Source organism: Sus scrofa, chromosome 5, assembly GCF_000003025.6.
Source record: "Sus scrofa isolate TJ Tabasco breed Duroc chromosome 5, Sscrofa11.1, whole genome shotgun sequence".
NCBI lineage: Eukaryota > Metazoa > Chordata > Mammalia > Artiodactyla > Suidae > Sus > Sus scrofa.
In genome coordinates this window covers 18,027,451-18,044,729 of record NC_010447.5, presented here as the reverse complement: position 1 = coordinate 18,044,729, position 17,279 = coordinate 18,027,451, and the positions used below count along the sequence as shown (strand labels likewise).

General features: G+C 49.6%; 1 protein-coding gene across 1 annotated transcript; it reads left to right on the top strand.

The window, feature by feature from the left end:
• KRT77 (keratin 77) lies at window positions 5,614-16,610 on the top strand. Its single transcript, XM_021093106.1, has 10 exons — window positions 5,614-6,162; window positions 8,641-8,855; window positions 10,300-10,360; window positions 11,087-11,182; window positions 12,164-12,328; window positions 13,902-14,027; window positions 14,133-14,353; window positions 14,835-14,869; window positions 15,300-15,398; window positions 15,431-16,610. The coding sequence occupies exons 1-10, from the start codon at window positions 5,614-5,616 to the stop codon at window positions 15,616-15,618; spliced, it is 1,755 nt and encodes a 584-aa protein (XP_020948765.1). The 3' UTR covers window positions 15,619-16,610.

The window sequence follows — 17,279 nt, the reverse complement described above, 5'->3', positions numbered from 1 at the left end:
CACCACAGCCACAGCAATGCAAAATCCTTAACCCACTGAGTGGGGCCAGGGATCAAACTTGCGTCCTCATGAATACTAGCTGGGTTCATTACCGCTGGGCCAACTTGTGAACTCCTTGTCTCCCAATTTGCTCCAACATAAGGAGGCACCTCTGCCCAGTCCCCTGCCAGGACCTCTCTGTTTCTCTTGGAATTCAATCCAAGTCTAACCCGCAGTCTTATTTTCCTTCAGGCCCACACCTGTGCAGCTGCTCTCTTCACCTCAGAAACAAGAGAGGGTTGCCAGCTTTACAAATGGGTGCATTAATAGCCATGGCTTCCAGCATGTTGGATGGAGGAGTTTATATGCCCGGAACAGTATTATCTCTGGACCTTGACCATGAGAAGGTGCAGGGCTGCTCTGAGACCTAGTGAGGGCTCTGGCCCAAGAGCACTTCTTAAATTTGATGAGAAAGAGAGACACTGCCTGATTCTTAGTTTCTGGGCTGGGGTAGAATGGCTGGGATTCTAGTCTAAAGGATGTTAGAGATGGGGTCCTGGCTGGTTTGGGGCCGGAAGAGGAGTTTGAAGGCTTAGTTGTTTCCCTAAACCCTCCCTCTAACCCAGAGATCAGGAGAAGGATTCACCGTGGGTGTCCTTGCCTGCCCAGCACCATCTTCCCACCCCTGCAGGCAGCAGCCCCTCTCCTCCCCACCCCCAGCCCCCGTGCCCATGTCTCCTAGGCTCTGGGAGCACAGAGGCTTCTGGGAATTCCTCAGAGGCCTCCTGTTCTTTTTCGGATTGGGAAGGAGGATATTTGAATGCTTTTTCCAGCTGCTCCATCCACTTTGCCTTTTAACCTTGACCGAGTCCTATCCTCTTTGTACCTATTTCCTTCTTATATAATGAAGGTGCTGGGTTGATGGCTTCCATCACCTGTCCAGGTGTGACAGTGTGTGGGGAGGTTAGTGGTCTGAAGGTGCGGGAAGCCCAAGCTAGGAGCTTTGATTCCCTCCCAGGATCAGTGCTCTCTGATCCCTGTCGCGTCATTGCCTCCCTCTGGGCCCAGGAGTCCAAAAGCTCCCGTTTCAAGGGGATGGAAGGCCCCCAGACCTACATCAGGGCTGCAGCTCTCCCCTCCTCCCCAGGTGGAAGCTGCAGTGAAATTCTCTCTCCCTCTCTTTCTCTGCCCGAGGGGTCCTGTCTCTGTCCCCATGCCCTGCCACACTTCTGTGCTGCCCTGTGGTATCCACCTCCAGACCCGAGAGATACGGGGTGAGATGGGGAACAGATGTGCAGGGGCTGCCCCTGCCAGTCATATTAGCAACTCTTCTCTGCCTCCCGCTGCTGCCAGAGACTGCGATCTGGTGGCTGATAGCTGCCCTGGACCTCGCCCTCTTGGCAGCCCTGGGTTTCAGTACCTGGGAGACAGGAAGGGCAAGCTGGAGCCCTCAAATGACTTTTCACTTTCCTTTTAAGGGAAGCAGGTGGGAAGGGATGTGGACAGGCGGGACCTCCAAAGACCCCACCTCTTCTGCAGTACATGTGGGTTCCCGAGTGGGAGTGTCTGGGTTCAAATCTCCGCTCCACCACTTTCACCTGTGAGTTCTTGGACAAGTTCCTTGATCTCTCCAAGTCTCCTCTTCCCCATCTGTAGAGTAAGGGTGAGGAAAAGAATATCTTCCTTATAATGTTGGTTTTGAGATCTAACGACATCATCCACTAGCACAGTGCATGGCCCATTGAAAGCTCTCGATAGCAGGTTAATGTTAGTATTATGATCAGTGTCATTGTTTGGTCTTAAGAACTGGATGAAATCTCAAGATGCTATTTCATTCATCCTTTCGCTTCCTCCAGGCCAATGGTTTTCAGACTTGCATTAAAACCACCTGGGACCTTTAAAAAATTTCAAAGCCCAGACTACCTCCCCCCCCCACCCCCAGTTGAGTGAAATCCCAGTCTCTTGGGATGGGTACAGGCACCAGTGGTTTTTGAGGCTCTCTAGGTGATTCCAGCATGTAGCAAGTTTAGAAACTACTGCTCTGTTCCATTTAACCAATTGAAGGGTTTTCTTTAAGAATAGAAATTTGTCCTAGAAACCTCTTCCACCATCTAACATTGACCTGAGTTTAAGTGTCTCCTTTGGGACAAGTAAAATCTCTCTTGCTTCACTTTAAGCCAATTTTCTCTTGTGTTGAGGGAGGAAAGAATAGTGATCAGCTTACACCAAAGGCTTAGTTAGCAGTATTTCTGGGCATCCTCTTGCCCCAGCCCTTCAAGAGAATGACAGTAGCTCCCTGGGGCCCATCCAGCTGTCAGGAGTTAAGTTGGGCTATTGGCACTGGATGCTGGAAGCTAGACACAGCCAGAGACCAAAGGGTTTTTCTAACATCTGTTGTCTGGGGCTTCTTCTTTTATTTCATCACAATTGAAGAATTCCTCATATTCAGCATGGGAGTCAATATAAACTTGGGTGAGCTTCCTTTTTACTTGGTGGTAAAGAGACACACAAAAGGTTTAATAGTGGACATTCTTCATCCCAAGAGTTGCAAGTGAGTGATGCAGAAAGCATTGCTCCAAGTGAGGGGTTGGCTCACTTGGTCTAGAGCTTTCAGGGAAAGTGGCGGGGGAGGGAACGCCACTTGTATGACTGTTTGGAGTTCCAATATTTGACCTCAGATATTGACTGTATTCACCCATATGAGGCTAGTGTGATTATCACTATTTTACAAGCCAGGAAAATGAGGCTCAGGAGCTAAGTGTCCAAGCCATGGGGCCAGGAAGGGGCAGGGGCAGATTCAGAGCCAGGTTTTGAGATGCTCAACCCAAGGATCTTCCCCACACCCTTACTGCTTGCTGTCAGGGTCCCACTGTCCCTTCTCCATACATCCTTTCTTTTTTCTGCCTTGGAATCCTTGCCTCCAGCCCAGTCTCTCACACTGACCTGTCCTAATCACTGGATCCACTTCCCTTTTCTTCCTCTGGCTCTACTGGTGTTTTTCCTTGTGTCTCTTGTGCCTGGGGGCTGAGGCTTGTTTTCCCCTCTTACCAAGAGCTCCCTAAGGGGGTTAGGATCAGGACAAAGGCTGCACAGACCTGAGGTGCTCAGACTAGGGTGGCTACCTCTGACTTGCCTGGGATTGTCCTGGTTGAAGCACTGAAAGTCCAGGTAAAGTGGGACCTTTGGTCATCTTAGCCGCATCTGAGAGTAGCTACGCCTATGCTTGCTTAGTGTATTGCAGTGTTCTGTGCTTTTCTTTTCTTTTCTTTTTTCTTTTTGTCTTTTTGTGTTTTTCTTGAGCTGTTCCTGCGGCATATGGAGGTTCCCAGGCTAGGGGTCGAATCGGAACTATAGCCACCAGCCTTCGCCAGAGCCACAGCAACACGCGACCCGAGCCGCATCTGCAACCTACACCACAGCTCACGGCAACACCGGATCCTTTAACCCACTGAACAAGGGCAGGGATTGAACCCGCAACCTCATGGTTCCTAGTCGGATTCGTTAACCACTGAGCCACGACAGGAACTCCCTGTGCTTTTCTTTATGCTTTATAGTATTGACTCCGAGAAACAGATACTCTTGATTTCTTTAAGTATCTGAGGTTCTACAGTACAACTTGTCTAAGATCACAGGCCAGTAGAAGTGGGGCTGGGAGCTGAAACCATCTCCTGTGACTCGAAATCTCAAGCTCACTGTCTTTCTACCCCATAGTGTCTCCTGGAGATGGTCCACTAAATAGTTACTGGGCAGTTAGGAAAGCATGGAGGCGTGGAGGTTGCCCACAGAGCCTCTCTCAGCCTCAGGATGCTTCTCACCTCTGCTCCCCAGCACCTGTCTTGCTCTTTCCCACCACTATTGCTGTTGGCAGCCAGGATTTCGATCCCAACTTTTGCAAAAATATTTACTTATTGCACAAAAATGAAGGAAAAGGATACTACAGGGAAAAACCCGCCTACAACCCTTAATGAATCAATTCACTCTCTGTGTTACTTTTTAAACCTGCCCTCTCTGCATTCTTAATATTTATGAGTTCACAGCACAGGCACCCTTGTGTATCTGGCTTCCTTCATTTAACACTGTATCATGCCATCTCCAATGCTGCTACATGGTCTCCATCATGATCCTTTAAAATAACTGTGTCTAAGGAGTTCCTACATGGCTCAGCAAGTTAAGGATCTGGCATCATCGCTGCAGTGACTTGGGTTGCTGTTGTGGCTCAGGTTTGATCCCTGACCCAGGAACTTCCATGTGCTGCAGGCATGGCAAAAATCAACCAACCAAACAAACAAAAAAACAAACTTTATCAAAGGGGGCAAAGCCATCATTTAGCCATTTTTCTAAGTCTGGATGTTTAAGGTTTTTTCCTCCAAGTAGTTGCTATTATTATTATTATTATTGTATTATTATTATTATTAAGTTTTGGATGAAGGTCATCTTCTGTTTGGTTGCAAAGGGCACATTTTTAGGTGGCTGACAATGATGCTCATTGAATGAACTTCTTATGCTTGCTATCTGGAATAGTACTTTCCAGAATATGGACCCACATGCCAGCTCTGGTCCTGGGCACTTTGTTACTGGTTTGAGAGGAGATATATACAAAATATGAAAATAATCATTCAGCAGCTAAAAATATTGTTTTCCTTTTAGCAACGGAATAGTTATGTGTCTATTGAATCTAAAAACTAAAAAAAGGAGGCTTATATTTTGCATCTTTTAGCAAAAATCTCCCTTTCAGGGTAATTCATTTTTGTCCTGTTTTACAAAAGCATTGGTCTACAATAGATTGGAAATGGAGGGGAAAAAAAAGAGATCTCATGATAGTTTGTCCCTTGATCTAGAAGACAGTGTGAGGTCCTGATAGATATGGTCCATGCATCTACAACCACAGACTTTTAGTGCTACAGGCCCTCATCTCATTGCATTCGAGGGGCCTGAGGTGTACGGAGAAGCACATGATGCACCCAGAAAATGGGGCCAGTCTTAGGCAGAGTCCTCTGCTTTCACTTGCGCTCAATGACCACAATACCTGGTTTTTTCTGGGTGATTAAAATTTGGGGTGTGTGATGATAACAGTGGGAGCAGAAGCAGAGTGTGGGGTAGTCAGAACAAAACTCTTGCCTCACCAGACTAATGCTGTGGCAGCTGGTGTCTCCACCCTTGTCCTAGCTGTGGTCCCAAGGCAACTAGACAACCCCTAGCTTTGCCCCAGTTCTCCCTGGGCACACCCCAAAACAAACGACTCTACGGTGGAGTTCCTTAGGAAGATATCAACTAATGATTGGGGGGAAACTCTATAGGAGTTTCCAGCAACTCAAAGTGAGAGACAATTGTGCTCTGATCTCTAAGTGGCAGGAGATGAATGATAAATGATCAAGTTGGGGAAGTTTGTCTGCAGTGTGATTTCTGCAACTTATAGGTGTGAGGTTTGAAACAGATGTTCCTGTCAGGCAAATTAAACATACCTACTCTCTTCCCAGGCTCCAGAAAGTGCCCAGCCCAGCGAATGTGTGTATATATAGGGACTGAGCCAGCTCTCTCGTCAAAGGAGTCATAGCTCCTTTCCTCCTCACTCTCTGCCCCTTCCATCCCGCTGGGTCTTTTCTCTTGTCTACTTTTCTGGATGCTCCAGGAATCATGAGCCGCCAGTTTAGCTCCCGGTCGGCGTTTAGCTCCAGGAGCAGTCGGGTTTATAGTGTTGGTTCCCCTGCAGGCTCTGGCGATGGGAGCCGGGCTGTGGGATCTGTGTGTCAGGCTCGGGGAAGGTGTGGTGGTGGTGGTGGGTATGGGAGCCATGCAGGGAGGTTTGGCTCCAGGAGCCTCTACAACCTGGGTGGCAGTAAAAGCATCTCCATCAGCCTAGTGGGGAGAAGTGCCAGCAGTTTCTGCCAGGGTAGGGGAGCGGGAGGAGGATTTGGAGGGGGCAGAAGCTTTGGGGGTGGTGGCTTTGGGGGTGGTGGCTATGGAGGAGGTAGTCTGGGGGATTCTGGGTTTGGGGGTAGCAATTTTGGGGTTGGAGGTTTTGTTTTTTCTTGTCCCCCGGGGGGCATCCAAGAAGTGACCATTAACCAGAGCCTCTTAGAACCACTTTGCCTGGAGGTGGACCCTGAAATTCAGAGGATTAAGACCCAAGAACGGGAGCAGATCATGGTTCTCAACAACAAGTTTGCCTCCTTCATTGACAAGGTGAGTGTCCCAGGGGCAGGCAGAGTCTCTGGTCTTTGGTCAAATGACCTTGTGCCCTGCTGCCTCTCCCCCACTGTGCTGTCTCAGGTGGTGACAGTCACTTATAGATGTCTGTATCCTGGGACCCTAAGAAAGCATTTACTTCACTTAGGCCTCAATTTGGCTTATTGAGGGGATTTATCCCTCTTTTGTCCTTTTGCCAGGAAAGCAGACACGAGGTGTAAAAACACTCAACAGACAAGATACATTATGTAATGATCTCATTCATCATTTTTCACTTTCCATTCATCCGTCCACGCACTCACCCATTCATCTGTCCATTCACCCACCCATCTACCCACTCATCCATCCATCTGTCCATCTACCCATCCATCCAGACCACAAACATTCACTAAGCATCTACTATATGCCAGACACTTCAGGGTGACAAGAACACAGGTCTTCCATATCTGGCCTAAGAACCTCTGCACACTGCAGGCATGGCCCCCAAATCCCCCCAAAATATAACAAACACAAACCCCAACAACAAAAGACTGAAATCATGGTGGATGCCACGAGGGAAAAGAATAGGGGGTTATGAAGGGGAGACGGCAAGGGGATGACATGCCCTAGTTAAGATCTAAAGGAGACTAGGAGTTAGCCAGGCAAAGACTGGGGAGATTGGGGCTGCTGGAGGCACTAAAGCTTGCTGTGCTTGAAGTGCCATGAGCAGGTCAGAGAGGTTGGGCTGGCTGTGCTTCAACCGGGAAGAAGGTCAGCTCAGCGGGATGCTAAGTTTTACCTGTGTTACCTGAGCTTCCCCTGATGTTGTTGTTAGGACACAGCCCATGAAAGTTTGAGACGACGTGGGGAAAAATGGCAATGGTTTGCAGTGCTTTTTCTAATGGTGAAATCTCATGAAAATGGCCTGGTACTCCCTGGAGCCAGCCAGCCTCTGCCCTGTGGCTGGCCTAATGAGAACCACCTTTTCTTTGATGGGGGGAGGGGTCAGGCTAAACCCAGAGCCCCCAGAGTCATCCCACTGCCCCCTCATTGTTTGACAGGGAGCTTCCCCATGGGACCGTGAGTCTTTCCTCTGGTCCGACCACATAGCACGGGACTGTGCATGAGTGTCCAGTTTCTGCCCTCCCTGGAGTACCGCTGGGGTGAAGATAGGCCAGGTGGCAGAGGTTTCTCACGGAGGTGTCACAAGTCATGTCGACAAACCCAGGAGGGCTGGCTGCCTTATCTCTGGCTGATAAAGCTGACAGCAATGAGTCGTGGGAAACAGCGTTCTCTGCACATACCTTCCAGCCTAGAGGTAAAACCCAAAGGGAGTTAACAAGGGCTGGCCCCTCAGATGGACAGTCTCAAGACCCAGGGATTCTGGGCCCCCCCTCCTCAGTGCCACATTGTAAGGGACTGACTGCACGAAACAGTGTGTTTACTCCTCCACCCCATCCCCACAGCTCCTGGGCGGATTCTGGAGTGTGTGTGTGTGTGTGTGTGTGTGTGTGTGTGTGTGTGTGTCTGTGTGTCTGTGTGTACACACCTGAGCTAAGCACGGGGACATCCACTGTCCTCACCCAAGTCAGGACAGGGTGAGCTGCTGGCAGAGGTAAGGTGAGAGCTGATCATCATGTGACGGTCAGTCCAGGCACTTGATCTGCACAGCCAGTCAGCTCTTTGGACCCTGTATTTGACTTTGGTGAGCACAGTTTTGGAGGAAGAGGTAGTGAGAATATAGGCTAATGTCCACTCTCTATCCTTCGTGCTAATGAAGGAAACAGCGATACGAGCATTTCCCAAACTCCAAACAACCCCCAAGTCCTTACTGTGGGGGCTCTAGAATGCATCACACAACTTAACAACAACAACAACAACAACAAAAATCTATATTTAAGATTCTGTCTGGGTTACGGAAATGTTTAAATCAGGTGACCTTCCTGAAAAACATACTAGCCAGCAGCAGAGGTTGGGGAGCCTGAAGCGTAGTGGACACCCAGGCAGGTTTGCTCAGGAAACAGTTTAATACTCTAAGCCAGGTTGTCCCTCACCTCTTATTTTCTCCTCTCCTCAGTCACATGGAGTGTTTCAGGCATGGTGAGAAGTGAGCCTTGAATGTGTCAGTATTTCAGATGCTCTGATCACCACTTCATGACATTGGCACAAGCAGCTAAGGGTGGGGAGGCACAGCTCTAGCATAGGGAGTGGAGTGAAAGGAAACAGGGCACTCGACTGGGGGGGACTTGCCTTCAACAGCAGAGTTAGCTTCCTGTTAACTGAGGCAAGGTGACCTTACAGCCATTGGTCAACCATCAGAAACCCGCACTACATTCGTGTGCCCCGGTCCCAGAAACAGCAAGCCCTCTGATTCCTAGAGGGGCCGTCCTGATTCTCTGAGGTCTGGACATGCCATGGGGCTGCACGTTCTCCTACCTGTGGGAGGGCTTCTTGGATCCATGGTCTGGGGTGACCTTGGAGGTCTCTTGCTCTTAGGTGAGATTCCTGGAGCAGCAGAACCAGGTGCTACAAACAAAATGGGAGCTGCTGCAGCAGATAAACACGTCGACTTGGACCAACAACCTGGAGCCCATCTTGGAGAGCTATATCAGCAAGCTTCAGAAGCAGGTGGATTTTCTCAATGCGGAGCAGATGCGCCAGAGCTCGGAGATCAGAAGCATGCAGGATGTCGTGGAGGACTACAAGAATAAGTGAGGCTCCAGAAAGAGCGAGGACAGTTGGGAGAAGCAAGTCAGGGGGCTGGCTCAAGTGGCAAGGCATTCTGCTTAGTGTTAACGAGTAAGGGGTCGGGGACCCGGGCCACCAGTGACAGCCTGGCAGGCTCTGCACTGCACAGTCGCCATTTTGCATATGGTACCAGTCAGCTCTCAACCGTAGTGGGTGAGGAGGGGAAGCAGAGTAGCTTCATGGATGTTGGAGCCAGATGGGCCTGAGTTTTCCTGTGTGGGCTCTGCCACTTTCTGGCTGCCTGCAAGGACGTCTTTCCAATCCTTCAGTTTTCACATTAGCAAAGTGGGGATAGTAAGTCTCTTCCTTGTTGGATTGTTGTGAGGGGTAGATCCATGGCTCTCCAACTGTAGCATGCATTGGCTAGTTAAGATCAGATTGATGGAGCAGGTCTGGGATGGGCACAGAGTGTCTGTGTTTCTAACATGCTTCCAAGTGATGCTGATGCTGGTGGACTGAGACCAACATGGAGAATCATTGGTTTAGACGAAATTATTATTACGTTAGGCTGTTTCTGCACATACAAAGCTACTCAATGAGCACCAGCTATTATTAATAATAATGGCTGGGGTGACAGGACTTGCTTAATTCCAAGTCAGTTGCTTCTGTATAGGCAACAGAGTAGCCTCTGCCCAACCCTCGCCCCACCCCGTACTGGTGTGGGGGTACAGGGTGTGCTTTTATTTTGTCTCTTTAGGGCCACACCTGCAGCATATGGAAGTTCCCAGGCTGAATTGGAGCTGCAGCTGCTGGCCTATGCCCCAGCCACAGCAACATGGGACTGAGCCTCGTCTGCGAACTACACTACAGTTCTTGGCAATGTGGATCCTTAATTCACTGAGCGAGGCCAAGGATCGAGCCTATGTCCTCATGGATGCTAGTTGGGTTGTTAACCACTGAGCCACGATGGGAACCCCCAGGGTGCTTCTCTTAACATTGCTTGGATGCACTTGCTGAGTTGGGCCAATAGAGCTTTGTGTGCGTGTGCATCAACAAGGGAGAAATGAAACATACGTTGAAGGTGATGGGGGCAGAGCGGCAAGTGAAAATTTTTTCTCTTTAAAAAAGTTTAGTGAAAGAGATTGTTACTTTATGTTTTAATTAAAAAAAAATGATTGGGCTTGACACCTTTACAAAAGTAAAACATCAAAATTAAAAGCACAGTTTGGGGGCATTCTGTGTGGCTCTGAGTTTTCCACTTAGGGATGTTGTCCCTTCTGTTGACCTGGAGAGCCAAGAGGTGGCTCTAGCTGCTTGTCAGCAAGAGCAGCAGGCCCTGGAGGGGACAGCCCAAGGTCCGAACAGGAAACCTTCAGAGAATTCTGAGCCTCCCACTTCAAGGAGACATCTCCGGGAGCCACGGTCAGCCCCTGCAGCCTGTCTGTGTTTCTGCCTTTCCCCCAACAGGTATGAGGAAGAAATCAACCGGAGGACCAGCTGTGAGAATGACTTTGTCATCCTGAAGAAGGTGAGGGATGGCCTGTGGGTCCAGGAGGCTGAGCAGAAGGAGGGATTCCTGTGGGATGCTGTGTGACTGAGAGGTGGACAGGTGATCTTGGGGGCCAGCTTGTTGAGCATGTTTCCCGGATGCTGGGGCCTGATACTGAAGTGTAAGTTCGAAAGTGCTGCTAATGTGAATCTTTAGGCATCCTTGAGTTTTTAATCACCCCAGGGTCCTGATAGTGGAATTAAGTTATCAAGACGCTTTTAGGAGTTCCTGTCATGGCTCAGTGAGTTAAGAACCTGACTAATATCCATGAGGATGTGGGTTTGATCCCTGGCCTCACTCAGTGGGTTAAGGATCTAGCGTTGCTGTGAGCTGTGGTGTAGCTTCCAGCTGCAGCTCTGATTCACCCCCTTGCCTGGGAACTTCCATATGCCTCGGGTGTGGCAGTAAAAAGAAAAAATAAATAAATAAATTAACAGGCAGCCTTTAAGTGTCAGTCATATGAGGCCTTAGGGCCTGGGAAGGGACCTAGAGTGTTTTGCATGACTGACTGGGATCAGGAACACTTCTTTCGGGCCTTGAAAGCCTAGGTTTTCTGGTCCCTTATTGGAGTGAAGTGAGGAAATTTGCAGGCAAGGAAATAAACCCAGGGAGGCTTTGCCACTTGCCTGGGGAAACTCCATGCAGCTGGTGGCAGGAGACACCTGGGCAATAAAGTCAGACTACTTGTCTTTGCTTGCTGTTCAGGATGTGGATGCTTCTTATATGAGCAAAGTGGACCTGCAGTCTAAGGCAGACATTCTGTTTGAGGAGGTTGAGTTCCTGAAATGTTTATTTCAATTGGTGAGTGACTATCTCAACTATTTATATGCGATGGTGAGTTCAATCCTCCTAAGAAACCCTTCTCTTTTCTATATCTGACACGGCATATGGGATATAAGACGGGGCGGGTCACCCAACATTACTCTCTAGGGACTCTTCAGTCACCTCAGCTCTGTGGGCCTGGAGTCAGCCATCCTCTCAACCCCCATAGCTCAGGATTCCGGGGTGGGGTGGAGATGGGAGTCTGCAGAAGGGGGAGCAGACTCTGCTTCTGTCTGGAAAATGAGGTCCACACCTGGGACACAGGGGCAAAACCAACCAGACACCTTCATCGGCGCTGGGGAGTCAGTGGGGCTCTCAGGGACCTCTGTGGGAGAGGACACTGTGGATCTTAAAGGGAACAGAGATGGACGAAGACTGCAGAGGTGAGGACAGAGCGTTGCTCCCACCTGGTCCTGTTTATCACCAGGCTCCAGCTTGGGGTCACTTGCGCTGGGCTGGGTGCTGTGCTGGGAGTGTTACTGTGCTTGGGTATCTCCAGGCTACAGGTGGGAGAACCGAGGCACTGAGAGATTCAGATACTTGCTCAGTCACCCATCTGGTTAATGGTAGAGCCCAGACTCGAAAGCGGATCTGAGGGTCTGCCCACCTGGAGTCCTTTCTACTGCTTCCGAGAGCTCACAAGGTTTCAAGGGGGCAAATCTGTCTGGCAGGGGTCCAGCTTAAGATGGCAGCCAAGCCAGAGCAAGGTAGGGATGGAGGGTCCAGGAGAGATGTGATGGTCTCTGGATTCAGACTCCTTTCCTCTCCCTGGAGGCTAAGGTCTGGTGCCTTTACCTTCAGTGAAGGTGCCCAATGGTGCATAACAATAATTCAAGAACTTAGGACTCCTGTCTGACCCAGGCTTCTGGCTTCCCCAGGAGCCTTGAGGGGGCGGCAGAGGGAAACTGAGGTCCCCAGGAGGCGAGTGGAAGGAGTCAGCCTGTGCTCCACGCCTTGCAGGAGCTGTCTCAGATGCAGACCAACATCACAGACACCAATGTCATCCTGTCCATGGACAATAACCGCTCCCTGGATCTCGACAGCATCATCGATGCGGTGCGGACCCAGTATGAGCTGATCGCACAAAAGAGCAAGGAAGAGGCTGAGGCGCTGTACCAGACCAAGGTGAGCTCCTCCACCCCCAGCCCAGACACAGTACCCTAAACCAGACTCACCTCCCAGAATGTGTATTGCCTTTCTCTCATGTCTAAAGTAAGCCACACTTGCTATAGAAAATGTTGAGATTTACAGATGAAGATTACTCATATCTCACTACCGCTATTAGTATGTCAGCTTATTTTCCACCAGTTCTTTGTAGCTAATGTTTATGGAAAACTCACATGTACCAGGCTCTGCAGTGAGTGCTTTACATATATTATCTCATTTACTCCTTACAACAACCCTATGAGGTAAATATCTCATTTCTCCTACTTTACAGATGATAGAGTATGAGGCTACCTAAATTCTCTTGGGTCTTATGGCTGGGAAGTGGCAGAAGCAGAATTTAATGAAACTCAAGTGTGCCACCTGCAAATCTATGCTCTCAACCACCATCACGTTTTTTCCCCCTTATTTTTCATCGATCTTTTAAAATATAGTTTTGTACTTTTCTCTTTCACTTTCACTTATGAATGCCTTTTTGTGACATCAAATAGTCTACATCCTTTTAACAGCAGCATGATATTCCATGGTAAGGATATGCCCTCAATTATCAGGTACATGTCTTGGTAGCTAAGTCTTGGGGCACATGGTCGGTTACCTGTTTAACATAAATAGATCGGGCCTTTCTGGAGGGTGAAGACTCTGCAGTTAAGTCACAGGCCAGCCACTAAATCCTGAACCCCTGGCACTTGAGATTTGCCTTGTGGATTACCTGTGGCCAACTCCAATCCCAGGTGACCTCTGTCCCACTGTCCTGCAGGCAGGTGTTATGAATGGCATGGATTTTTGGCATCAGACTGGGAAGGTAGATGGTCAAGAGTGAAAACCTCAGAAGGCAGAGACGCACTTGAGCCAACCCTCCCCTTTGCTTCCTTCATTATAGTGGTTGAGGACTTGGGTTTACAGACGGCCTGTGGCTAGTATTTCCTATTGATGGGGCCACATAGATACAAAAAGAGAGATAGAGAGGGAAATGTGAATAAAGGTTGGAACATGCTGAAAACTCCTGAGGAAATGAGGTTCTGACTATTAGAGAAATGATTCTGGAAGAGGTTGGGAAGGACTATGTAGGATGGAAAAGGGGAAAGGGTCCCAGTGTGGGAAAAGCGTAGCCATGGGGAGAAAGGAGGTTAAAAGGATACCAAGAAGCAGGGTCGTCTGTTGGGGATGTGGGTCTGGTCTAGAGGCTGGTGGGAATAAGAGAGGCTCTTATTTTGATGTTGATGGAGAATGTGGATTGGCTGCCCACATCAGACACCTGCAAGTCCTATCTGGTCCTGATTCTGACAGAGGTCTCGAGATATAGGTGTGTGTGTGTGTGTGTGTGTGTGTGTGTGTGTGTGGTGTCACAGCTCAGATGAGGGCACTTTGGCACAGATGCAAGTGTGTGTGGAGTCACAGCTCTAGGGAGGCTTACTTTGGGACCTTCCCTGGAGGACAGCAGCCTTGGGCAGGGTCTAGGAAGGCAGACTCACTTCTTTCTGGAGGAGCTTGTGATGAGTAGCAGGCTGGCTGTGATGCTGCCCTTGACTCTCAGTACCAGGAGCTCCAGATCACAGCCGGAAGACATGGAGATGAGCTGAAGACCAGCAAGATGGAGATCTCTGAGCTCAATATCACCATCCAGAGGCTGCAGGCAGAGATCAGCAATGTCAGGAAGCAGGTGAGCTGGGTCCTCAGCGTGGCTGCCTCCCATAATGCCCTGCCTCGTGAGGCTCTTGAAACTCACCCTTCACATGGTTCTTCTCCTTGATCATCTTTTGAGCAGATAGACCAGATGTACACGGCCATTTCTGATGCGGAGGAGAGAGGAGACCGGGCCCTGAAGGACGCACAGCAGAAGCTGCAGGACATGGAGGACGCCCTGCAGCAGGCCAAAGAGGACATGGCCCGGCTGCTGCGCGACTACCAGGAGCTGCTGGGAACCAAGCTGTCCTTGGACGTGGAGATCGCCACCTACCGCAAGCTGCTGGAGGGCGAGGAGTGCAGGTGGGCTATGTTTCCAGGCTGAAGGGCAGGTTGCACCCCCGGAGTGGTGGGATGGATACTTCATTTTATTTTATTTCATTTTATTTATTTTAATTTTATTTTTATTACAGTATAAGGGACTGACTAGAGAAAAGACAATCCCAGATTTTCTGGGAAGATTGGTAGCCTAGGGTGGGCAGACATGGTCAGGTCAGAAGCAGAGGGTGTGTGACCTGGCAGCGTCATTGCCATCACCGTCCTGCCTCCAAGCACGATATGCCTATCCCCCAACCTTAGCCATTGCAGCCAGTGACCCCCCCCACCCCGCCAGTGCTAAAAGTCTCACGAAATGCTTAAATCCTCTTTGGTCCCAATAGCCCCCCCTGGCCCCCTTAACCTCCCTGCCCTGCATATACCTCACCTGCTTTTGACATTTCCAGGCTGCTGCCTGCTTTCCTCTGGCTTTGCGTGTCTGTCTAATGTGTGGGCTTTGGTTTTACAGAATGTCAGGGGAGCTGCAGAGCCATGTGAGCATCTGTAAGTAGCAGAGCCCAGGGGAGGGGCTGGTTGGTGATGGGGGAGGGAGGGCCCAGGAAGATTGGCTGGCAGGGACCTGGCAAGTCGGTGTTTTTGTGTCCAGTCCTATGCAAAACCCAAGTCAGCATGCACAGCTGCAAAGCCCGGAGAAACTGGTTGAAATAAATTGTTATGATTTTAGCTCTTTATCTTGATTTTTATGATGCTTAATAACCAGCAGTGCCTTGGGATTCTTTAGGGTGTAGCAATAATGAAAACGTGCCCTGACATCCCTTTGAAACAGGAATACTGTCATCCAGTGTACCTTTTTGCAAGTCAGATGCTGCCAGTGATGAAAGATGTAGGGGGCTGCCCAGAGGATGGGTGCAGGTGGGTCCCCCTGCTTAATCCTTCTGATGCCCGTGTGGGCCTCCTTCCCCTTCTCCCACAGCTGTGCAGAGCAGCCAGGTGACTGTCAGCGGGGCCGGAGGTGGAGGTGGCCCAGGCTCTGGAGGTTACGGAGGCGGCAGCGGAGATTACAGCAGCGGGGGTATGGCGGTGGCAGCTCCCCCGGGGGCTCAGGCGGCTATGGAGGGGGCTCCCGAGGGGGCAGTGGAGGTGGTTACTTTGGGAGCAGGAGCGGCAGCGGCAGCGGCGGGAGCTACAGAGGGAGCAGCAAAGGCAGCAGCAAGTCCGGGGGCGGCGGCTCCTCCCGTGTGCAAATCATCCAGACATCAACCAACACCTCCCATAGGCGAATCCTGGAGTAGAGGGCAAGGATTCTGCCACGCCTTGTGGCTCACACACCCCACAAGGCAGGGCCCTCTCCTGTGCCCTTTCCCACGCCCTCCCTATGAACAATAATCCGTCTCTTAGGGGGACCCACAAAGAGAGGGTTTGGGGAGAGCAGGTGATGAGATGGCAAGCTAGCTTGGTAAGGGGACCTTCTGTGTCAGGGACTGAGTCCTGCCTCTTGGTTTGTAGCCTCCTCCTTTGCTGTTGATAGGGAGTGGATTTGCTGCCCACATCGGACACCTGTAAGTTCTCTCTGGTCCTGATTCTGAATCTCCATCTCAGGAAGCATTATTCCCTGGGAAAGGGATATTCAGAGAGCAGGAGTCCTTGTCCACAGGGAGGAAAGTAATTAGCAATGAGTGGAGGAGTCGATGGACAGCAATCCTGCTTTTCTGTCCTGTCCCTCCTGACAGCTCCATTCTTTGGAAGTGTGGCCCCTCCAGGACTCTGCTCCGTAGTGGCACCCATGCGACTTGTCCAAGATGCTGGACTATTCTGTCTAGGTGCCCAGGTCCTGAGGATTTTGAGAATCAGACTTGGCTCTTGCCAGGGCTCAACCCTGAACCAGTCTGCGAGCTGCCTGTTGTTTGCAAGGTAGCTTCATCCTCTTTCCCAGACTGCCAAATCCCATTTGTGTCCTGTTCTCTGTGAGTCTGAGCCCCTTGTGAGGTTCTGACTCTTTATTTGCCCTCTCACATAAGATGCTTCAGAGGGGACAGGATGGGGAAGATATTGGCCAACCGAGGGGGCCCTGTGGGCCTTGAGAGAGGGAAGGTGGATTTGCTGCTAAGATCTTCAGGGACCTCCACTTGCTTGCTGAGTCCTAGCGCAACGTCCAAGTCCACAATTCTTTTGGGACATCTGCTAGGCTCAGGGTGGGTCCCCCAGAAAGTACTGTGACCGCATCCTCTCCTGGTTGAAGGTTGTACCTTGAAGGGCTTGACATTTCTGGTGTCTCTCTGCAATAAATTTTCTGTGATCTCAAACTGTTGTTTGGTCATATAAGTTATTCTTTTTTACTTTCTGCAGGCCTCTGAAATGATTCATAGTTGGAAAGTAAAGTTTGCTGTTACTATTATTTATGGTACGGGTAATACTCAATCTTCAAAAACCTTGCACGTAAAGTCAAAGACCATTTGCAGCAACATGGATGAACCCAGAGATAATCCTACTAAGTGAAGTTAGACAGTGAAAGACAAACAACATATGATATCCCTTATATGTGGCATCTAAAAAAAGGATTTTGCAGAACAGAAACAGACTCGCAGGTTTGAAAAATTTATGGTCACCAAAGCCGACAAGTGGTGGAGGGAGGAATGGACTGAGGGTTTGGGATTGGCATAGGCACCCTGAGGTATGTGGAACGATTGGCCAGTGGGAACCTGCTGTATTGCACAGGGAACTCTACCCAATATTCTGTGATCATCTATGTGGGAAAAGAATCTGAAAGAGAATGGATGTGAACTATGTCCATGTATAACTCAATCACTTTGTTGTACAGCAGAAATTATTACAAACTAATAAGTCAACCATACTTCAATAAACCTTTAAAAATGAGATAAACTTTGCACACATAATCATACTTGCACACATAATATAATACTTAAAGTGGCTGATCATTCAAAATTCAGTTACA

Bases quoted from the DNA above. Each gene is read 5' to 3' on its own strand.
- KRT77 (XM_021093106.1), top strand. From the start codon at position 5,614: ATGAGCCGCCAGTTTAGCTCCCGGTCGGCGTTTAGCTCCAGGAGCAGT. The intron at 6,163-8,640 runs GTGAGTGTCCCA...TCTTGCTCTTAG, and splicing joins TTGCCTCCTTCATTGACAAG to GTGAGATTCCTGGAGCAGCA. The intron at 14,354-14,834 runs GTGGGCTATGTT...TTGGTTTTACAG, and splicing joins CTGGAGGGCGAGGAGTGCAG to AATGTCAGGGGAGCTGCAGA.